A 24910-nucleotide genomic window follows, 5' to 3' on the forward strand; every position below is an offset into this window, starting at 1 on the left:
AAAAAATTGTTTGAGTTTTTTGGGGAAGCGATGAAGATATGGGTGAGGGTTGGGCGGCGGATGTTGTCCACATGGACTTTAGTAAAGCATTCGACAAAATTGCTCTTGGTAGGCTGGTCCGGAAGTTTAAGTCACATGGGATTGATGATGAGTTGGCAAATTGGATCCAAAATTGGCTTGGCCATAGAAGACATAGTGGTAGAGGGGTGTTTTTCTGAATGGAGGTCTGTGACCAGTGGTGTTCTGCAAGGATCAATATGCTGGGACCTCTATTGTTTGTGATATATATTAATGATTTGAATAAAAATGTCGGTGGTGTGAGTAGTAAGTTTACAGATGACGTGAAAACTGGTGGAGTTGTGGGTAGTGAGGTAGGTTGTCAAAGGATGTAGCGTGATACAGATCAGTTGGAAATTTGGGTGAAGAAATGGAAGATGGAGTTTAATCCGGACAAGTATGAGATGTTGCACTTGGGAAGGTCAAGTGTAAGTAGAAAGTTCACAGTAAATGGCAGGACCCTTAAGAGCACTGATTACAGTGGGATCTTGGGGTGAAAGTCCATAACTCCCTTAAAGCAGAAGTACCAGGGTGGTAAAGAAGGCGCATGGCATACTTGCCTGTGTCAGCCAGAGTATTGAGAATAAAAGCTGACAAGTCATGTTGCAGCTGTGTGGTTAGGCCATATTAAGAGTGTTGTGTGCAGTTCTGGTTGCCAAACTATAGGAAGGATATGGAGGCTTTGGAGAGGGTGCAGAAGAGATTAGAGAGTATTAGTTATAAGGTGAGGTTGGACAAACTTGGATTGTTTCCTCTGGAGCGTCGGAGGCTGAGAAACGACCTGATAGAAAGATATAAAATTTGAAGAGGCACAGATAGTGCAGCCAGCCAGAATCTTTTTCCCGGAGTGGAAATGTCAAATATCAAATATCTAAGGTGAGAGGGGGAAAGTTTATAGGAGATTTGCAGGGCATGTTACTTGACACAGAGAGTGGTGGGTGCCTGGAACGTGCTGCCAGAGGAGATGGTCAAAGCCAATACGATAGCAATGTTTAAGAGGCATTTAGACAGGCACATGAACAGACAGGGAACAGAGTGACATTGACCACGTATAGGCAGAATTACCCGAAGTTTAGGTTGACATCATGGTTGGCACAGACATTGAGCTGAAGGGCCTGTTCTATATAAGGTGAAATCTGTGCATATAATTATCTTTCATTGTTGGATTATTTATAATTGGCAATTTTAAGAGAAGACCAAAACGGAACAGAGCAGAAGGGTCAGGAGAAAATAAGAGCATAAAAGCAGAGGAAGACCTCTCAGCCTCTCGTGTCTGCTCAGCTGTTAAATAACATCATGGCTGATCATTTATCTCAGCACCACTTTCCTGCACTAATCCCACATCCCTTGATTACCTTAATATCTAAAAATATTAACCAGAACATTAACCAGTCAAGCAGAATAATTAAGTGGCATAAGGAGATGGATGAAACATTTTTTGTAGAACTTGCTCTCAAGAATGTTCCAGTACAGAAGAGATGGTGTATTGGACAAATGAAGGTGCTATTTTGCAGATGAGACTTTACGTCATATTTGTCCTCTAAGGTAAATGTAAAAGATCCTATGATACTATTTTGAAGATCGAGGGAGTTTATCTTCTGCAATCCTGACCAATATTTAGCTCTTAGCCAATACTATCAAAACAGGTTAGTGGGATCTTGCTGTGCACACTGCCCTACATCCATTGACGACATCAATTCATGTTCTTTATTGACATGAAATGCTTTTGGATATCCTTAGTCCGTAGAACGTATACAAATACAAGCAACTTCCTTCCTTCTCTCCTTCCTTCCCCCTTCCCTCCCTCCCTCCCTCCCTTCCTTCCCTTCTCCCCTCATTCACTCGCTCTCCTTTTCTTCTTCTTGCTCTTTCATCCTTTCTTTCTTTGCTTCTATTTTACTTTCTCGCCAGCTTCTAGCTCTTTTTGGGAATGTGGGTTAAATCAACAGCCATAAGCTAGGATAATTAATACTGCGGGGAATGATGTGGTTGTGGGGGTACTTCGGCGATGTAGCGAGGGGAGCGGACTCTCAGGTGCCTTCTCCTCTGAGTAAAGTAATGGAGCATTTGGTGATAACCAGCACCCACCAACAATAACTTTCATTCACAGAATACCCTTATAACAGTGTTTAACAAGAGCTCTATCACAGAGGAAAAAAACACCATCGCAATAAGAGGTAGAAGAGTAGTTGGGAACAAAACTTGGTCCAAGAAGTAAGATTTAAGGGACATGTACAAGGAGAAGAGAGATGGGTGGAATGATTGGGGAGGGAATCCTCCAGCTTGGGACGAGGTAGCTGAAGGTACAGCTGTTCATAGTGGAGAGACTAAAGTCAGGAATGGTCAGGAGGCCAGAATTGCAGAAATCTTATGGAGTTGGGATGATTAGTAGAGAAAACGAAGATTGGAAAGGACGGAATCATGGAGGGATTTGAATTCTTTAAAATCACGGCTTAATCAAGAGTAGGGTAGACCATTTCTCCCTTTCTTTCTTACCCTCTCTCTTTCTCTTTTACCCTCCTCGGGGCAATGTGTGAAGGGGAGTGTTATAAGCTAGGACAAGGAGGAAACAGAATTTTTGACAAATGTAGGAACAGAATCAAAGAAAATTGAAAAAACATGTTTGGCTCTCGTGTTAATCTCTTGAACCACAAGCGTTTCCCATATTCGAAAAATGGTTTCACAAACTTGTGGCAGACAGCTTATTAACAGTATCAATGCTTGCTCTCGTCAAGTAGAATTCATTAACTAGCAAGTAAAATACTGTGCTAGCAAGATGTTACTGAGCAACATTCTGGGCAATTAATGTGATTTGTTTAGAACAAAAATTTCCTGTTAAGACCAGTGCTGACTTCTCATGGACAGTGGCAACTTACAAAGACATTATTAAAGGACAAAGCTCTCATATTAGTTCAATAAAGACTTCATGATCTGGTCCTCAATAAGTCCTTGATTGTTTGGCACAGGAAGAGGCAACAACATCATGTAATGTTACTGCATTGTAGAATCATACGGCGAGAATGAAACCATTCAGCTTATTCTGCTCATGCTGTTGCTTTGATAGACCAGTCCAATTAGCCCAATTCTTTCCTCCTGTAGCTCTGCCAATGTTTATTATTCCTTTTACAAATATATATCCAATTCCCTTTGAAAGTTTCCCATGATTTTGCTTTCACCACACTTTCAGGTAGTGTGACGTAATTTGAGATGTTTCATTTCTTATTTGTTAGACATAGTATTTGTCAAACTTTTATAAATCTGATTCAAAGCCAATTGAGATACAACTCTAGGTATTCATAGAGTCATACAGCATGGAAACGGGCCCTTTGGCCCAACTGGTCCATGCCGACCAAGATTCCCACTTAAACTAGTCCCATTTGCCCAACCTTGGGAAAAAGACTGTGTCCATTCACCCTATCTATGCTCCACATAGTTTTATACACCTCTGTAATGTCATTCTTCATTCTCCTACACTGCAATGAATAAAGTCCCAGCCTACTAAACCCGTCTCCATAACTCAGCCCCTATCAGTTGGAAAAAAGGTCAAGGTCACACCCCATACAAGGCTGGGGAAGTGCTACACTATTGGAGGTGATGGGGTCGAAATTCAGTCTCTGTAATGGGGCAGTAAATATGCATTGAAGTGCACTTGGGAAGTCAATGGGCCAATCTCAAGAACCCATTGAATGTTTAGGATCATTGGCAAGGCAGCATTTGTGGCCCATCTCTGATTTCCTTTGAGAAGATGGTGATGAGCCATCTTCTTGGACAATTGTAATTCACGTAGGGAAGGTGGTCCCACAGTGCTATTGGGGAGTGAGGTCCAGAATTTAGACCCCCTGACAATGAAGGATTGGTGATATATTTACAAGTAGGGATGGTGAGCAACTTGGAGGGGAACATGCAGGGGCTGGTTCTCATGTACCTGCTCTTCTTTTCCTCCTTGGTGTGGGAGGTCATGGGTTTTGCAGGTGCTGTTGGAGTAGCCTGGGTGAGGGACTGCAGGACATTTTGTAGATGTTCACACTACCAACGCCTCACCAGTGGTGGAGGGAATGAATGTGTAGGGTGGTGGATGGGGTGCCATTCAAAGTGGGTCGCTTTGTCTTGGACGGTGTCAAGCTTCTTGAGTCTCATTGGAGCTGCACATCCAGACAGGTGGAGAGCCTTCCATTATGTTACTGATGTTCCTTAGATATAATGGAAAGGGTTTAGGGTGTGAGAAGGTGAGTCATTTGCCACGGGATACCCAGCCTCTGACCTGCTCTTGTAGTCATGGTATTTATGTGGTCAGTGTGGTTGAATTTCTGGTCAATTGTGACCCCCCAGGATATTGATGACGAGCGATCCAGCGATGGTAATGCCATTGAATGTCAAAGGCAGATGGTTAGAGTCTCTTGTTGGAGATGGTCATTGCCTAGCACTCATGTGGTGCAAGTATTATTGCTAGCCCAGGCCTGAATGTTGTATAGGTCTTGCTACATGCAGGAATGGGCTGCTTCATTTGCTGAGGAGTTGCAAACAGAATTGAACATTGTGCAATCATCAGCAAACATCTCCACTTCTGACCTTATGATGGAAGGAAGGTCATTGATGAGGCAGCTGAAGATGGACTTGGTACTCTGCCCCAAGGAAATGCTGCTATAATGTCCTGTTGCCAGGCTGATTGACCTCCAACAACCTCAACCATCTTTCTCTGTTTGAGATCCAACTCCAGACTCTGGAGCCTTTTCCCTTGGATGCCTATTGACTTCAGTTTTGCATTACTATGTAGTATGTTCAGCACATACAACAAAATGATGAATTTCATCCAAAGGGTGAAATTTCCAAAGTCTCTTGTTCGGTGGAGAGCATTCTGACTGGTTGCATCACAGCCTGGTATGGAGGCTCTAGTGCACGGGATCACAAGAGGCTGCAGAGGATTGTAGATTCAGCCAGCTCCATCACGGGCACAACCCTCCCCACCATTGAGGACATCTTCAAGAGGCAGTGCCTCAAGAAGGTGGCATCCATCACTAAGGGCCCTCACCATCCAGGACATGCCCTCTTCTCGTTACTACCATCAGGGAGGAGGTACAAGAGCCTGAAGACCCACACTCAATGATTCAAGAACAGCTTCTTCCCCTCCGCCATCAGATTTCTCAACGGTCCATGAACCCATGAACACTGCCTCATTATTCCTTTTTTTTACACTAATTATTTATTTTTGTAATTTATAGATTTTACGTCTTTGCACTGTACTGCTGCCACGAAACAACAAATTTCACATCATATGTCAGTGATAATAAATCTGATTCTGATTCTGATCTCTAATTTGGTTGCACTGATGGAGATGCAATTTCCTTGTTAAACCAAGTGCCTTCCTGACTTCTCAGGTAGACTCAAACAATTCCATGACACTGTTTGAAGAAGTATCATAGCTTCGTAGAATTGTCACAGCACAGAAGGAGGCCATTTGGACCATCAGGACTATGCCAGCTCTTGGACATCCCATACTCCCACTTTTTCCCTATTGGGAATCCAGTTTCAGGCCCATCCCAGGTTACATTACAGGGTTCCGTTCCAGAGAACTGTTCGTAACCCAAACAGTTCACAAGTCAGAAATGAGGCCACCTGGCAATATATTTAAATAAAAACAAAGGCCAATCAAGGGCAACGTGTAGTTAAACCAGGGCATTTATCTCAGCCATTCGGCTATTGCCGCAAACCGAGTTCCCATGGGCAGAAGATACCTGCAGCCCTCTTGCAGCCAGCAAATCCATCCTGCTGGTCTCCCAAACACTCCATCCTATGTACAGCCTGTAAATAAGTTGGGTGTTTGTAACCTGGGTAGGACCTGTAATCTCCCTCAGGTGCCTGTCCAATTCCCTACCTAAAGCAGAGACACGAGAGATTCTGCGGATGCTGGAATCTGGAGCAACACACACAATACCACATTGAGGCCAGACACAGGTTGGAGGAACAACACCTCATATTCCGCCTTGGCAGTCTCCAACCTGACAGCCTCAACATTGATTTCTCTAACTTCCCAGAAGCCCTCCCCTCTTCATCCCCCCTCCCCCTTTATTCCTCCCTCCTCGCCGCCCCCGTCTTCCCTCATTCCTGTGGCCCCCTCACTCCTTCTCTTTCCCTTCCCCCGCCCTCATGACCTGCCCGTCTATTCCCCACCTCCTTCCCTTTATTTCATAGTCCACTGTCCTCTCCTGCCGGATTCCTTCTTTTTCAGCCCTTTGCCTCTTCTACCTATCACCCCCCAGCTTCTCACTTCTTCCCCCTCCCCCACCCACCTACCTTCCCCCTCTCACCTGGACTCCCCTCTCACCTATCAGCCTGTGCCCCTCCCCCGACCTACTTCTGCCCTCTTCCTTTCCAGTCCTGATGAAGGGTCTCAACCCAAAACGTAAATTGTTTATTTCCCTCCATAGATGCTGCCTGACCTGCTGAGTTCCTCCAGCAGTCGTTCCCTACCTGAAGCACTGTTTTCACCATACTTACAGTGAATTCAAGATCACAACTCCTCACAACCCCCCCTTGCATCTTTTATCTGATATTTTAAACCAGCATCCCACACACCTGCGAACAGAAACAGCTTCCCTGCATTCTCCCCTCTCCAAACCTACCATGATCTTGTACATGTTCATCAAATCTCTTCAGAGCCATTCGAAGGGAACAACCCCAGTTTCTCCAGACTAACCTGACAGTTGAAATCTTACCGTCACCTTCGCTGGGACCTTCACGTCCTACAGATTAGGGAAACTTTAAATAGAAACAGAAAATAGTGTGCAGTTCTGGTCGCCCCATTACAAAATCAGAATTAGATTTGTTATCACAGACTTATATGTCGTGAAATGGGTTTTACGGCAGCAGTACAGTGCAAAGATTTAAAATTACTCTGTTACAAAAATGAATAAATAGTGTGAAGAAAAGGAATAAAGAGGCAGTGTTCATGGGTTCATGGACCGTTCAGAAATCTGACGGCGGAAGGGAAGAAGCTGTTCCTAAATTGTTGCGTGTGGGTCTTCAGGCTCCTGTATCTCCTCCCCGATGGTAGTAACGAGAAGAGGGCATGTCCCGGATGAAGCATGTGAAGGCTTTGGAGAGGGTGCAGGAGAGGTTTGCCAGGATACCATCTGAATTAGAGGCTATGAACTATAATGAGAGGTTTTCCAGTTTTCTCTGGAGCATCGGAGGCTGAGGGGAGACCTGATAGAAGTTTATAAAATTATGAGAGGCATAGATAGGGTGGACAGTTAAAATCTTTTTCCCAGAGTAGAAATATCAACTGCCAGAGGGCATAGCTTTAAGGTGAGAGGGGGAAAGTTTAAAGGAGATGTGCAGGGCAAGATTTTTACACAGAGAGAGGTGGGTGTCTGGAATGTGCTGCCAGGGGTGGTGGTGGAAGCAGATACGATAGGGGCGTTTAAGAGGTGTTAAGTACCAGCAACAAAAGAAACACACCGAGTCATGTATAAGTGTTAAAAACTATTTTATTATTAACTACTTATGATAATAAGAAAAAAATAAAAGTAAAAATGTTAGAATGTTAGAAGTAAAAATGTTAGATCTTAAACATTAACCCCACAACTAAACTCGGTGTGTGTGTGGCAAATTCCCAAACTCCAAGTCCAGGAATAGTTCTCAAAGTTCAGTTCAGCAAGCCGTAAGGTGAAACGTGAGCAAAGACTTCTTCAAAACCACCGTTGACTGAACAGGAAATGTAGAGAGAAAATAGAGAGTAATTACAAAATCCAAATGTTCCACAAGGGAAACCATACAACACCTCAATCTCCATTCCTTTGTTCCGAAGTATCTGCCACCCCGAAAGGCATTCGAGATGTGGCCGTCCACACAAATACCTGTTTCCTTCTACAGGTTAACGACAAAGTGGACTCCACTGGATTATTCCAAAAATCCATACGTGGATTGTAGTGACAGACACAGTCATTGTTTTTCATCCATCGATACAGAGACCAGCAGGCTGGTCTCTCTCTCTTTCTCTCTCTCTCTCTCTCTCTCTCTCTCTCTCTCTCTCTCTCTCTCTCTCTCTCTCTCTCTCTCTCTCTCTCTCTCTCTCTCTCTCTCTCTCTCTCGCTCTCTGTCTCGCCGACTGACTGCTCCAAAAACGTCATCACATCCTTATCTCCTGTTGTCATAATCATGCCACACACATACACACACACACACACACACACACACACACACACACACACACACACACACACACACTACTGTGCTATGTCTTAAAGGGACATTCACCAATAGTAACCTAATCCATAACAGAGGCTTTTAGATAGACACATATTCCGGCCACTGTCTGTAAGGAGTTTGTACGTTCTCCCCGCGTCTGCGTGGGTTTCCTCCGGGTGCTCCGGTTTCCTCCCACATTCCAAAGACATATGGGTTAGGAAGTTGTTGTCATGCCATGTTGGTGCTGGAAGTGTGGTGACACTTGCGGGCTGCCCCCAGAACACTCTACGCAGAAGATGCATTTCACTGCGTGTTTCGATGTACATGTGACCGATAAAGATATAATATGCAGGGAATGGAGGGATATGGACCTTGTGCAGGCAGAGAGATTTAGTTTAATTTGGCATCACGGTCAGCACAGACATTGTGGGCAAAAGGGCCTCTTCCTGTGCTGTACTGTTCTATGTTCTAAAATGCTGGAAACACTCAATAGGTCAGACAGCATCTGTGGGGAAAGAAACACAAGAGTTAATATTTCAGATCGATGACCCTTCTGAAACTCTGGTCACGGACCTGAAACCTCTGTTTCTCTCTCCACAGTTGCTCCCTGACCTGCTATTTCCAGCATTTCTGTTTTTATTTCAAATTTCCAGCATCTGCAGTTGTTTTATTGTTTCTTAATTAGAGAAACCTTCCCTCCCTAAATGAGCAACGCTGTATGAATTTGAGGCCACTTTCCCTGGCCCGTATAAAAATTATCTGTGAAAATCACTCAAACATTTTAACATGATTGATGTTCTCAAACACTCCACTTAAAATGTTATGTTTGTAGATGGGGTGAGAGACAAGAGGAGGTGGTGATGATCAGAGTTGATATTCTCCACTGGCGGGGAACACCCAGGATTCAGCTTGGGATGTCACTATTGCTTCTTAGTTGTTCATTTACTTCAGTGGATTTTGAGAAAGCAAGGTCTACCTGCACTGCACTTTCTCTGTAACTGTAACACTATATTCTGCATTCTGTTTTCTTTTTTACCACCTCAGTGTACTTACGTATGGAATGACCTGTCTGGATGGCACGCAAACTTTTCACTGTATCTCGGTACATATGACAATACTAAACCAATTCCAATTCCAGTTCTAGAAGTGGGTGTAACCTGGTCCATTCTTGGCTGACATAGTCACAATGGGCCAAATGGCCTCCTTTGTGCCGTAAATTTCTCTGATTCTGTGTTTTGGACATGCTTTGCAGAGGGTGGGAGATGGGATTTATTGTCCTCCAAGTCTCTGATCCGTCTTTTAGTTGGTCTCAGCTTTAGTTGCAACAAAGACCAAAAAGACCAGAAACACTCAGCAGGTCAGGCAGCATCTGCAGGGAGACAAACAGAGTTAACCTTTCAGATTGATGCCCTTTCATCAATTGAGTGTTTCCAGCAATTTCTGTTTTTATTTCAGATTTCCAGCATCTGTAAGTTTTTTGCTTCAATTCAACTTCACGTTGTTAATACACAAACCGAGATGTGTCTCAGTCAACATTAACAAGACGTTTTACACTTTCTTTTTCTCCTTTCATTCCCAGGGCATTGTGGACTACATGGCCAAGGACAAGTAAGTGAATGTATTACTTTTTTCAAGAACACTTTTATGTTGTCACCAGAAAGAATGTTAACCCGTTGGAGAATGTACTTGTAGGTCCAAATATGGATAGAAGTTATGGATGGATAGATCCTGGGATCTGAGCTGGATTTCCATAGCAATGTTCAAGAGGCATTTAGTCCGGCACATGAACAGGCAGGTAATGGAGGGATATAGACCACATGCAGGCAGATCTGCATTATAAATTGGCATCATTGGATTCGTTTGGATGGCAGGCACAGTAGTGTAGTGGTTAGCGTAACGCTATTACAGCGCCAGCAACCCGGGTTCAATTCCCGCCGCTGCCTATAAGGAGTTTGTACGTTCTCCCCGTGTCTGCGTGGGTTTCCTCCGGGTGCTCCGGTTTCCTCCCACATTCCAAAGATGTACAGGTTAGGAAGTTGTGGGCATGCTATGTTGGCGCCGGAAGCGTGACGACACTTGTGGGCTGCCCCCAGAACACTCTACGCAAAAGATATATCTCACTGTGTGTTTCGATGTACATGTGACTAATAAAGAAATCTTATTTTATGGTTGGCACAGCCATTGTGGGCCGAAGGTCCTGTTCCTATGCCGTAACTGTTCTATGTTCTATGCTCCATGACCTCAGACCTTCCATAATCACCCCATAAAACGTAATCTCCATATGATGAATGACCAGGGCTCAGTACTGTAGCCTGCCCTCAAGTCTAGAATTAACCACTTGTTAGTTGATCAGGGTGTTTTTAGATTATGTTTTTATATCAGTGATACTCAACCCAGTGGCAACAAACAGCCTAATGCCTCTCATTTGCCTGCCTTAGCTCTGGAGATGTAATTAGAATCTTACAGCAGAGAAGGAGGCCATTTGAACCATCTTGCTTGTTCGAGCTCTTTGAAGGAACAGACCCATACACCTGTTTTAACCTCATAAACAGCTTATCATTTCTCTTCAATTACTTTTGAAAGTTCCTGGGATATCTGATTCCACTATCCTTGTCAAGTAGGGAGTTCCAGATCTAAACAAGTGCGTGTGTGAACTCATTATTCCTGCAGTTTACAGAATGGTGTTTAAGTTAAATTGGTAAATTGGTTTAATATTGTCACATGTACAGATGTACAGTGAAAAACTTTGTTTTGCATGCCATCACATCAGTACATCAAGGTAGTACAAAGGAATGAAAAATAACAGAATGCAGAATAAAGTGTTACAGCTACAGAGAATGTGCAGTGCAGGCAGACAATAAGGTGCAAGGCCATGACGAGGTAAATTGTGAGGTCAAGAGTCCATCTTTTCGTACAAGAGGTCCGTTCAGTTGTCTTAATGAGACTTAATGGAATAAAGTTATTAATGAGGCCTTAGTTTAATCTCCACTCTGGCTAATTGTGAGATTTAAATTTGATTGAGTTTTATAAAAGAAAATCATTAGTTATGATGACCAATACTGGGTTGTTTTTAAAAAGCATTCTGGTTCACTATCATATAGAATTCTGCCATCCTTACCTGGTCTGGCCTACTTGTGATGACAGACCCACCAATGTGGTTGACCCACAGCTGGAGATAAGGGATGGGCAATAAATGCTGTCTTGCTGGATCCTGAGAATGAATGAATAAGGTAAAAGAGATCTTAGTGGGTCATAGAGTCGCACAGCACAGAAACAGACCCTTCCGGCCATCATATCTGTGTTGCCCATTGCACCTATCCAATTTAACCACATTAGGTCCAGAGCCTTCTATGCCTTGGCGGTTCAAGTGCTTGTCTAAATGTTTCTTAAATGGTGTGAGAGTATCTCGTGGGAAGTGCTGGTCAGAAATGCTGTCTATCGGATAAGAATTTGAATGGTCCTTCTTGCTCTCTCTAGTAGAGTCCAACGTTGGCTTTGGAGAGGGTGCAGAAGAGGCTTCAATAGTGGGATAGAAGCTGTCCTTGAGCCTGGTGGTACGTGCTTTCAGGCTTTTGTATCTTCTGCCTGATAGGAGGGGGGAGAAGAGAGAATGTCTGGCATGGGTGGGGTCTTTGATTATGCTTGCTGCTTCACCAAGGCGGTGAGAGGTATAGACGGAGTCCATGGAGGGGAGGCTGGCTTCCGTGATGTGCTGAGCTGTGTCCACACTCTCTGCAGTTTCTTGTGGTCCTGGGCAGAATAGTTGCCATACCAAGCCATGATGCATCCGGAGAGGATGCTTTCTATGGTGCATCGATAAAAATTGGTGAGTGTCAAGGGGGACATGCCAAATTTCTTTAGCCTGCTGAGGAAATAGTGGTGCTGGTGAGCTTTCTTGGCCGTGGCGTAATAAAATTATGAGACGCATAGATAAGGGAGATAACAGAGTCTTTTTCCCAGGGTGAAAATATCAAATACTAAATGGCATAGTTTTAAGGTGAGAGGAGAAAAGTTTAAAAGGGATTTATGAGGCAGGTTTTTCTTTACACAGTGGTAGAACAGGCTACCAGAGGAAGTAGTATTGGTATTGGTATTGGTTTATTATTGTCACTTGTACCGAGGTACAGTGAAAAACTTGTCTTGCATACCGATCGTACAGGTCAATTCATTACACAGTGCAGTTACATTGAGTTAGTACAGAGTGCATTGAGGTAATAGTAAGTGACATAGAATTTAAGTTTAAAAGTATAGAACGATTATAGTAAGGGTAATGAGTAGAGAGCAGCTTGCAATGCGTCGCTACGCTCCGGGGCCATCTTGCATTCTTCAAGTAGTGGAAGCAGATACAATAGCAATAATTAAGAGGCATTTCGACAGGCACATGAACACGCAGGAAATGGAGGGATATGAACCATGTACAGGCAAATGGTGTATAGTTTGGACTGGCATCATGATCGGCACAGATTGTGGGCCGAAGGGCCTGTTCCTGTGCTGTACTGTTCTATGTTCTATTTCAGAGAGCAGAGACTGCCCAGAGCTCACTAACCAGTCTCACTAATAAATATTCTCATTGTCACTTTGTAGTTAGTAGAACCATGTTGGATGTAAACCTGCTGCCCCATATGTCAGCACACCGATGCAGCAGGTAGTGCTGCTGCCTCATAGCTCCAGCGACCAGAGTTCCATCCCGAACCCCAGTGTTGTCTGTATGCAGTTTGCATATTCCCCCTATGACCACAAGGGTTTTCTCCGGGTGCTCCGGTTTCCTCCCACTTCCCAAAGACTGGGGGTCGGTAGGTTAATCGGTCAATGTGAATTACTCTTTGGTGTGGATGTATGTTAGTAAAATCAGGCACGTGAGAGAGAATAGGTTACAGGCAAATTAATGGGGAATAGAATTGCTCTAAGAGTCAACACAGGCTCAATGGAAGAATGCCGAGGCTTTAGAGAGGGTGCAGAGGAGGTTTACTAGGATGCTGCCTGGATTAGAGGGCATGTGCTATCAGGAGAGGCTGGACAAACTTGGGCTCTTTTCTCTGGAGCAGCAGAGGCTGAGGGGTGATCTGTTGGAAGTGTATAAAATTATGAGGGGCATAGATAGGGTGGACAAGCAATATCTTTTTCCCATTACTGAGCAATCCAGTACCAGAGGGCAGGCACGGTAATGTAGTGGTTAGCATAACACTTTACAGCACCAGAGACCCGGGTTCAATTCCAGCCACTGTCTGTAAGGAGTTTATATGTTCTCCCTGTGTCTGCGTGGGTTTCCTTTGGGTGCTCCGGTTTCCTCCCACATTCCAAAGGTGTACAGGTTAAGAAGTTGTGGGCGTGCTATGTTGGCACCGGAAGCGTGGCCAACACTTGCGGGCTGCCCCCAGAACACTCTACACAAAAGGTGCATTTCACTGTGTGTTTCAATGTACATGTAACTGATAAAGATATCTTAATAATTTAAGGTGAGAGAGGGTAGGTTCAGAACAGATGTGAGGGGTATGTTTTTCACTCAGAGAGTGGTGGATGCCTGGAATGTGTTGCCTGATAGGGTGGTGAAGGCAAATTCATTGGGGGCTTTTAAGAGGGGCTTGAATGGGCACATGAATGAGAGGAAAATGGAGGGATATGGGCATTCTGTAGGTAGGAGGGATTAGCTATGTTGGCACAACACTGTGGGCCGAAGGGCCTGTTCTGTGCTATACTGTTCTGTGTTCTATTATGGCCTTCTATGTGCTGTAGGGATAATTTAAGCTCCGAATGTATCTCATTGGTTGGGATGTCTGACGAAAGTTGTTGCAAAAGTATGGATGTGTTTCTGCATGCATGGGCCACAGATCAAAGGATCCCAAAGCAAGCAATTTTATATTTTTACTTTAATCAATAATATCATTAATGCCAGGTAAAAATGTGCGAGTTTTGGTCCTCTTATTTAATAAAGGATTTACTGACGGTGAAGGCAATCCAAAACAGATTCAGTCGCCTAATTGCTGGGGTGAGAAGGTTGTCCTATCTTGAGCGGCTAAAGAAATTAGATCAATATTCTTTGGAGTTAAGGAAAATAAAGTGCAACCTTATTGAAGCATAGAAGATTATAAGGCAGTATGATAAAGTAGATTTAAAATGTTTCCACCAGTGGGAGTGTCTTGAACGATGGGACATTGTTACAAGGTCAGGGGTTGGTGATTTAAAGCTTAGATGTATGGATTTTCTTCTTGCAGAGGATGGTGAATCTCTAGAATTCACTGCATCGGAGGTTGTGGATGCTAGGTAATGGGCTATTGAAAGAGTAAATGGACATTTTGTTTTAAAGCTCAGGGAATTGAAGGCTATGCGGAATTGGCACAGAAATGGAGCTAAACCCGGGGCAGATCAAACACAATCATATTGAATGGTGGGGCAGGCTTGAGGGGCCTCCTCCTGCTCCTATTTTCTCATATTTTTATGCTTCGTAAATGAGGGGCTTTTGGGAAAGTCACTGCTGATCTTTCTTTTTGTTAGTAGTTGCTTGGCAAACTTTGCAGCTTCTAAAATGAATTTTGGGCTACGCAAAACAGAGTAGGTGCTGGAGAGATACAGGGTATACAGAAGGTTAGAGACCAAGAGCTGGTAAATGGGATAAGTATAGATGGGTGGTTGATGGTCAGCATAGATATAGTGGGCCAAAGAGCCTGTTTCTGTGCTGTATGACTCTATGATTTTATGTCTTTGTCATTTTGATGGAATTCTGATGGGATTGGAATGTGACTGGAAAGAGGATTTGATGCTTGATACAGTTGCAGACACAGATTAGTGTATTGTCAATACACCAGTGTGCAATGAAATTCCTTGCTCGCATGAAGCTCACAGAGTAAACAGTGTACATGGTAATAATAAATAACAACAATAAATGCCGTGACGAGTGCAAAAACAACAGAATGGTGCAAAGTATGGTAGCGCAAACTGAGGTAGTGTAAAAAAAGCTAAAGTGACAATAACAGAAGAGGTAGAATTAAAGGTTCAAGAACATGGCTGTACCACCGGGAAGGGGGAACCCCCCAGCTATTGACAAAAGCAAAAAAAAATCTGCAGATGCTAGAAATCTGAAATAAAACCAGAACATACTGGAGATACTTAGCAGGTCAGGCAGCATCTGCGGAGAGAGAAACAGAATTAGTAGTTCGGGTCAAAGATCTATCTGAGTTCAGAGTTCATGTTTCAGTATAGTGTCCTTTCCAGGACTATGAAGGTGATCACCCTGAAGTTATAACTCTGTTGCTCTCTCCACAGAGGCTGACTGACCTGGTGAGAGTTTGCAGCATTTTCTGTCTCCTGTCTGAAGTTGGGTTAGGTGTGGGGTTAAGCTTCCACAATCATAGTGGCACAGAAATACAATTCTAAACACACTCCAAACACTGGTGACACTGCCTGTCATTCTCTCTACCTCATTACTGTGTTGGTAGCACAGTGACACAGCCATTGGAGCCATTGACCCAGCTCCAGCAATAATTGTAGTTGTACAAGATATTGGTGAGACCGCATCTGGAATATGGTGTTCAGTTTTGGTCACCCTGCTACAGGAAAGAAGCCATTAAGCTAGAAAAAGTGAGGAGATTTACAAGGATGTTGCCGGGACTTGAAGGACTGAGTTTTGGAGCGAGGTTGAGCAGGTTGGGACTTTATTCATTGGAACGTAGGAGAATGAAGGGTGACCTTATAGAAGTGCATAAAAACATGAGGGGCATAGATAGGGTGAAACCCTTTTTCCCGAGGTTGGGGAATCGAGGGCATGGGTTTAAGGTGAGAGGGGAGAGATTTAATTGGAACTTGAGGGGCAACTTTTTCACCCAGAGGGTGGTGCGTATATCAAATGAGCAGCCAGAGGAAGGGGTTGAGGCAGGTATATTAATAACATTTAAACAACCCTTGGACAGGTACATGGATAGGAAAGGTTTAGAGGGATATAGGCCAAATACGGGCAAATGGGACTAACTGAGATGGGAATCTTGGTCTCCATGGATTAGTTGGGCCAAAGGGCCTATTTTCATGCTGTATGACTCTATGATGCAAGGATGTTACCGGGACTGGATGACTGAGTTATAAGGAGAGTCTGAGTCGGTTTGGACTTTGTAGGAGGCTGAGGGGTGACCTTATGGAGGGATATAAAATCATGAGAGGCACAGATTTTTTCCCAGGTCACAGTCTTTTTCCCAGGGTAGGGTTGTCTGAAACTAGAGGGCACAGGTAAAAGGGAGAGGGGAAAGGTTTAAAGGGGACCTGAGGGGCAACATTTTCACAGAGGGTAGTGTGTATATGGAACGACCTGCCAGAGGATGTAGCTGAAGTGGGTACAATTACAACGCTTAAGAGACATTTGACCTTTTCCCTCCTCCACCTGCCTACCACCCCTCCTCACCTGGGTCCACCTATCACCTGCCAGCTCTCGCTCCACGTCTTCCCCTCAGCTCTTTATACTGGCTATCTTCTCTCTATCTTTCAGTCCAGATGAAGGATCTCAATCCAAAACGGCGTCTTGTCCATATCCCTCCCCAACCCCCCCCCCCCCCCCCCCCCCCACAGATGTTGCCTGACCCACTGAGTTCCTCCAGCAGAGTGTTTGTTGCTCTAGATTCCAGCATCTGCTGTCTCTTGTATCTCTATTTGGACAGGTACATGGATAGTATAGGAAAGGTTTATGGGCCAAACGTAGGTAAATGGAACCTTGATCAGTATGGACCAGTTGGGCTGAAGGACCTGTTTCCCTGCTGTATGACTCTATGACAAATTTGATTTTAACCTCAAGTGCTGTCTGTGTGGAGTTTGCACATTCCCCCTGTGACTGTGTCCTCCAGGTCCTCTGGTTTCCTCCCACATGCCAAAGACAAGGGGCAGGCACAGTAGTGTAGCAGTTAATGTAACATTATTGCAGCGCCAGTGACCTGTGTTCAATTCCCACCGCCATCTGTAAGGAGTTTATGCGTTCTCCCCTTGTCTGCGTGGGTTTCCTCCGGGTGCTCCAGTTTCCTCCCACATTCCAAAAAGACGTATGGGTTTGGAAGTTGTGGGCATGCTATGTTGGCGCCGGAAGTGTGGCGACACTTGCGGGCTGTCCCCAGAACACTCTACGCAAAAGATGTATTTCACTGTGTGTTTCGATGTACATGTGACTAAAAGATATCTTCCATGCTGGCTGGTAGGTTAATCGACTGCTATAAATTATCCTTAGTGTGTCGGTGAGTGTTAGAGGGATGTTAATGGTATGTGAGAGAGCATATGTTATAGGGAAATAATTGAAGGAATAGAATTGATGGGATGGCTCTGAGAGCTGGCATAGACTTGATGGACTGAATGGCCTCCTCTTGATTACTGTTCAGTTCAAAACTCTTTTCCCAGGGTGACAATGGCTAACATGAGGGGACATAATTTTAAGGTGATTGGAGGAAGGTATAAGGGGGATGTCAGGGCTAAGTTTTTTTTTACAGAGAGTGGTGGGTGCGTGGAACGCACTGCCTGCAGAGGTTGTGGGGGCAGATACATTAGGGACATTTAAGAGACTCTTAGATAGACACACGAATGATAGAGAAATGGGGGGGGGGTCTATGTGGGAGGGAAGGGTTAGATAGATCTCAGAGCAGGATAAAATGTCGGCACAACATCGTGGGCCGAAGGGCCTGTACTGTGCTGTAGTGTTCTATGTTCTTTCTCCCAGCCACTCGGGTGGAGGTTGGTAAGTTCGTGTGCTGTGGCTCTCTCATACTACAGGGTCAGTGGTTCCATGAGGTCCTAGTGCCTGCCTGTTGTCTATTGATTGGACTGTTTCCTTTTCTACTGACCAGTCAAAAAGAGGCTCAGTTGTTTGTCGAATGAACATGGGTGACATTGAGGTTTTGTCACGAGATGAGACGAATTGGAGATATTGAGGGTGGAGGATTCGCCAGGGATAGGAAGCTGTGGAGAAATTGATGAAGACAAGTGGACAAAAAGCATAGGAGAGAGGAAGGGCTGAGAGAGTAAACAATGTGCAGGTGGCTGGCACAGGTAGTACTGCTGTCTCATGACCCAGTTTCAATCCTCTCCTCCGGCGCTGTCCACGTAGAGTTTGCATGTTCCTTCCCTGACTGTGTGCATTTCTCCTGGGTGCTCTGGTTCCCTCCCACATCCCAAAGGTGTGCTGATTTTTAGGTTAATTTGTTGTTGTAAACTACTCTGACTGTTGAGACATTTGTGTGGGGGAGGGTTGGCGCGGAGTGTTAATTGTATGTAAGAAGAGTCATAAAGTCATAGAGTTATAGAGTCATACAGCACAGATATCAGGTATCCTCTCAGCCTCCACAGCTCCAGAGAAAGTACAGCACGGAAACAGGCCCTTCAGCCCGACTCGTTCATGCCGACCAAGGTGCCCATCCAATCTAGTCCCATTTGCCTGCATTGGGCCCGTATCCCTCTAAACCTTCCCTATCCATGTACCTTTCCAACTGTCTTTTAAAAGTCATTATTGTACCTGCGTTAGCCACTTCCTCTAGCAGCTCATTCCAGAGATGTACCACCCTCTGTGTAAAATAAGTTGCCCCTCAAGTTCCTATAAATCTCTCCCCTCTCACTTTAAATCTATGCCCTCTAGATCTTGATTCGCCAACACTGGGAAAAAAGACTGTGTGCGCATTCACCCAATCTATGCCCCTCATGATTTTATAAGATCACCTCTCAGTCTCCTACACTCTAAGGAATAAAGTCATAGCTTGTGCACCCTCTCCCGATAACTCAGTCCCTCAAGTCCCAGCCATGTATTCTAAATCTTTTTTGTACTCCTTCCAGTTTAGTAACATCTTTCCGATAGCAGGGTGACCAAAACTGAACACAATACTCCAAGTGTAGTCTCACCAGTGTCAACCGCACCATAACCTCCCAATTTCTATGTTCAAAGAAATGTCTTGATAAGCACCTGAAATCACCCAGGCATAGAAATGCTGGTAAATGGGATTAGTGTGGGTACCAGATCGTTAGCATGGGCATGATGGGCCAAAGGGCCTGTTTCTGTGCTCTCTGACTCAACATGAGAGAGTCGGTTATTGGAAAATAAGGATGGGTGGTACTGATAACAATGCTCGATCAGCCGAACATGCCCCTTCTGTACTGTGAGAAACCTGATATGTATGTCAGAGTAAGGAAAGTGAAAAATTTATAGCAGGTATCAGAGGTTCCAAGAGACTTGGATGAAGAAATATTGTTTTGTTAAATCAAAATATATTTCATGGGTCCTTTGAGGTGTTCCAGATTGTCAGTCAGGCGTCTTCCCTCGAGAAAAGAGGTGAATCACTGGTTTAATGTTGGATGTGGAATTGAGATGGTGGATTAGCCATTGTTACACTGAATGGTGGAACAGGGTTGAAGGGCTGAATGGTCCCCTATTTTTCTATGCTTACAGGCTACCAGGGGTAGTGGTGGAAGCAGATATGATAGTGGCGTTTAAGAGGCTGTTAGACATGTGAATATGCAGGGAATGGAGGGATATGGATCATGTGCAGGCAGAAGAGATTTAGTTTAATTCGACATCGTGTTTGGCACAGACATTGTGGGCCGAAGGGCTGTTCCTGTGCTGTACTGTTTAGGATCTATGTTCAGTGTTCAGTCTGACAAAGCAATGCTGGTGTGTCTGCTTCAATCTTCTTGGCCTGGTTTTATAGAACATAGAACATTACAGCACAGTACAGGCCCTTTGGCCCACAATGTTGTGCCGACATTTTATCCTGCTCTAAGATCTATCTAACCCTTCCCTCCCACATAGCCCTCCATTTATCTATCATTCATCTATATAAGAGTCTCTTAAATGTACCTAATGTATTTGACCCCACAACCTCTGCCGGCAGTGCGTTCCACCCATGCACCACTCTCTGTGTAAAAAACTTACCCCTGACATCCCCCTTATACCTTCCTCCAATCACCTTAAAATTATGCCCCCTAGTGTTAGCCATTGTCGCCCTGGGAAAAAGTCTCTTGACTGTCCGCTCGATCTATTACCTCTTATCATCTTGTACATCTCTATCAAGTCACTTCTCATCCTCCTTCTCTCCAAAGAGAAAAGCCCTAGCTCACTCAACCTGTCCTCATAAGACATGCTCTCCAATCCAGGCAGCATCCTGTTAAATCTCCTCTGTACTTGGTTTATTATTCTCACATGTACCAAGATACAGTGAAAAGCTTGCATGCCATCCAGAAACCTTTCACTGTGCCTCGGAACATGTGACAATAATGAACTGATACATGTACCAATACCAGATCAGGGAATGAATATCAAGGCGGACATGCCAGAGTTGCTTTGTCATACTAAAACATAAAAACATCCCTTTGGTATTTCTGAGACCTTGTTAAGCTGCAACAGTGACAACTTCAAGATCAATTCTCTGCAAAGTGTTTCAGCAGGTACTGAAACTGTGCCAAAAATAATGCCATTCACACCTGTAGAATTAGAATCAGCTCCTGTTACAGAGTTTCAGGTAAGTAAATAAAGATCAAGGATATCAGGTAAGCACCGGCGTGCTGCCAAGCTTGTGCATTAGTGAGTTGTTGTACAGAGCTAAGAACATTTTCTACTCCGTGTCAACTTAACCGTGAGAAAACAGCCATCACAGCTGTTCTTTCTCAGGATCTCGTAGCTCTGGAACTGCAAATTCTGACCTCCTTTCTATGACATCTGCAAGCTTTTGAATAGCCAAGCTCCTTTGACCGATTTCGGGTGAATTATTCCTGGAAGAAACAGCGCAGTCAAGAAGAACTTTCAGGCAAGGCTTCTTGCTGTCAGAACCTATTTCAGAGTGGGAAACCAACAAGAGTTTGACATGAGAATAGTCTCGCAGAAGCTCCAGAGTTTTATTCAGATACAATTCTCCTTGCAGAATTAATTCTCATATTGTCAAATCAAATTCTAAAGCAGACCATTGCCTGAATGCACATTGTAATCTAATAGTTTGTCATTTTTCATTTCCGTTCTGCATCAGCTGAGCATAATCCACTTTGCTCTGTTCTTACATAACCTTGCAGTTCTGTAAAATAGATTGGTCCTTCACCTCTGAACCATACCAGAACTGAGTGTTACAAAGTTAAATTTCCCTGGTACTGGAATATGCCAATGATTAACTATTTTCCAAACCTCATACTTCCTTCCAACGTATGAGACCATTTTGGCCGATTGAATCTATGCTGGCTTGTCAGAACAATGCCATTCTTCAACTAAATTTCCCTGGAACCTACTCTCCACCCAGTCCCATCAACTCCCCCCAGATTCCACCACTCATCTACACACTTGGGGCAATTTACAGCAGCCAATTAACCTACCAACCTGCACATCTTTGGGGTGTGGGAGGAAGCTCGAGAACCTGGAGGAAACCTATGCGGTCACGTGCAAACTCCACACAGACTGCACCGGAGGTCAGGATTGAACCTGGGTCTCTGACAGTGTGAGGTAACAGCTCTACTCGCTGCACCAGCCTTCTGCCCATCATGTTACTTATTAGTTCTTGGGATCTTAGATCACTGATAAGGCCAGAGTTTATTTCCCTTGAGAAGGCAGTGGTGAGCCACCTTCTTGAACTGCTGCAGTCCTGGTGAATGTTTATCGCTATGGAGTTCCAGGGTTTAGATAAAGGAAGGGCAAAGTATGTCCAAGTCAGGACTGGAGAGCAATTGGATGTTTCCATACACCTGCTGCCCTGTCCTGGTTGGTGGCAGAGGTCACAGTTTTGGGAGGTGCCTTCGGAGCCGAGATGATTCACTGCACTGTGTAATTTTTTTTAAACTTTATTTACAGCACGGTAACAGGCACCTTCCAGTCCAACGAGTCCACGCCGCCCATTTAAACCCATGTTAACCTACCCGTACGTCTTTGGAATGTGGGAAGAAACCGGAGCACCCGGAGGAAACCCACGCAGACACGGGGAGAACGTACAAACTTCTTACAGGCAGCGACGGGAATTGAACCCCAATCGCTGGCGCTGTAATAGTGTTACGCTAACCGCTAAGCTGCCGTACCGCCATGAAGAGCATACTGCAGCCACTTTGCTCTGGTGGTGGAGGGAATGAATATTCAGGGAGGTTGACGGGATGACATTCAAACAGGCTGCTTTGCCCTGGAAGGGCTTGAGTACTTTTGGAACTGCACTCATCCAGGCAAAGGAGGGTATTCCATTACACACCTGACTAGTGCCACGATGATGGTGGAAAGGCCTTGGGATGTCAGGACGTGAGACCTTAGCCTTCTATTGGAGTCATACAGTTATACAGAACGGAAACAGGCCCCTTGGCCCAACGTCCATGCTGACTAAGTTGCCTACCTGAGCTGGTCCCATTTGCCTGCATTTGGCCCATATCCCTCTAAACCTTTCCTATCCATGTACCTGTCCAAATGCCTTTTAAATGTGTGATTTTACCCGCCTCTACCACTTCCTCTGACAGCTCGTTCCACACCCATCACCAATTGTGTACACAGTATTTACATAGTTGGTCCAGTTACATTTCTTTCCAGTGGTGAACCCCAGGCTAACGGGGGCCTTAGCAATGGTAATGTTGCATGGTAAAGCAAGATGATTAGACTCTCTATTGATGAAGGTGGTCATTGCCTGGCACTTATGTGGCACACATGTTACTCCCATATATGTTAAAAGTTTACACTTGCAGCTTCATCATAGATTAGCTGAAGTGTTATAATTGAGGACAGTTTGGGAACAGGGCACAGGATGTTATGAGAGGAGACTAATAGTGGGTAGAACATGACTTTATACAAAAGGGTCAGATAGGTGACAATATCACCTAGAAAGGATGTGGTTACGGTGGAAAGAGTCCATAAAAGATTTACGAGGATGTTGCCAGGACCAGAGGGCCTGAGTTATAAGGGGAGGTTGGCCAGGCTAGGTCTTTATTCCTTGGAATGTAGGAGAAAGAGGGACGACCTTATAGAAATGTTTAAAATTATGAGAGGCATAGATAAAGTGGACGGTAACAGTCTTTTCTCCAGGGTAGGGGAGTCTAAAACTAGGGGGCATAGGTTTAGGGTGAGAGGGGAAAGATTTAAGAGGGACCTGAGGGGCAACTTTTTCACACAGAGGGTGAGCAAGGAATGAGCTGCCAGAGGAAGTGGTTGAGGCAGGTACAACAGTATCATTTAAGAATCATTTGGATAGGTACATGGGGGGTGGGGCTTGGAGGGATATGGGCCAGATGCAGGAAATTGGGACCAGCTGGGCGGGCACCATGGTTGGCATGGATTGGTTGGGCCGAAGGGCCTATATCCATGCTGTGTTGCTCTATGACTCTATGTCCCTGTTTTATGCCTGTCAGCATTCTTAATTCCATCACAATTCAGGAGCAGCTTCTTCCCTCCGCCATCAGACTTCTGAACAGTCCATGAACCCATGAACACCAGCTCATTATTCCTTTTTTTTGCACTATTTATTTTGTAATTTATAGTAATTTCATGTCTTTGCACTGTACTGCTGCCACAAAACAACAAATTTCATCATCCCACACAAAATGCTGGAGGAATTCAGCAGGTCAGGCAGCATCTATGGAGGTAAATAAACAGTCGACATTTCAGGACTGTGCTAATGAAGGTTCTCGACCCGAAACGTCAACTGCTTATTTCCCTCCATAGATGCTGCCTGACCTGCTGAGTTCCTCCAGCGCTTTGTGTGTGTTGCTCCAGGTTCCAGCATCTGCAGAATCTCTTGTGTCTAAATTTCATCTCATATAAGACAGTGATAATAAATGTAATTCTGATTCTCACCAATTCACCATCTCCACCTTCCTAATCACACAAAGGTTAACAATAATCTGCATTGATATGTCAGCATAGTAAAATGCCCTAAAATGCATCATAAGAACGTTTATCAAAGGAACACTTATTAGCTCGGTACATTACCAAAGATGCTGGGACAAAGAGGTGACCCGAAGTTTTGTCAGAGAGAGGGGTTTCATGGAGATAATTAAAGGAAGGGAGCAAGGCAGAGACTTTAGGAAGTGAATTCCAGGGATTAGAGTCTCAACAGCTGAAGGTACAGCCACCAGCGGTGAAAACTGAGATACAGATGGAGAGAATTTCTGGAGGAGCTCCCTCTGCTGTCTATTGCAGCCATACTCGGAGTGTAAAATCAGAAACAGAGCAACAGAACAGTACAGCATGGAACAGGCCCTTCGGCATGCCATGTCTGCACCTTCCATGATGCCAAATTAAACTAATCCCATCTGCCAGCACATGGTCTGTATCCCTCGATTCCCTGCCTGTTCATGTGTCTGTCTAATTGCCTGTTAAATGTTGCTATTACATCTGCTTGCACCACTTCCCCTGGCAGTGTGTTCCAGGTACCCACCACTCTCTGTGTAAAATAAAATTCCCTTGTACTTCTCCTTTAAACTTTACCCCCTCACCTTAAACCTATGCCCTCTAGTATTTGACATTTCTACCCTGGGTAAAAGACTCTGCCCTATCTAAGCCTTTTATATACTTCTGTCAGGTCTCCCCTCAGCCTCTGACACTGCAAAGAAAACAATCCAAGCTTGTCCAACCTCTCCTTATGGCTAAAACACTCCAATCCAGGCTAAATCCTAGTGGACCTCTTCTGTACCCTCTTCAAAGCCTCTATATCCTTTCTGTAGTGTGGTGACCAGAATCATGGGCAATGCAAGATTAAGAAGGACTCTTTACTCT

At 44.5% G+C, this 24910-nt stretch overlaps 1 protein-coding gene across 1 annotated transcript in view; it reads left to right on the plus strand.

The window, feature by feature from the left end:
- Positions 1–24910, plus strand: part of adcy5 (adenylate cyclase 5) — a 374049-nt gene that overhangs the window by 276774 nt on the left and 72365 nt on the right. Inside the window, exon 9 of the mRNA XM_052013051.1 lies at positions 9824–9852. Within this exon, the coding sequence (XP_051869011.1) occupies positions 9824–9852 (29 nt within the window). The remainder of the gene's footprint in view (positions 1–9823; positions 9853–24910) is intronic.

Source organism: Pristis pectinata, chromosome 1 (genome assembly GCF_009764475.1).
Source record: "Pristis pectinata isolate sPriPec2 chromosome 1, sPriPec2.1.pri, whole genome shotgun sequence".
NCBI classification, from domain to species: Eukaryota; Metazoa; Chordata; class Chondrichthyes; order Rhinopristiformes; family Pristidae; genus Pristis; species Pristis pectinata.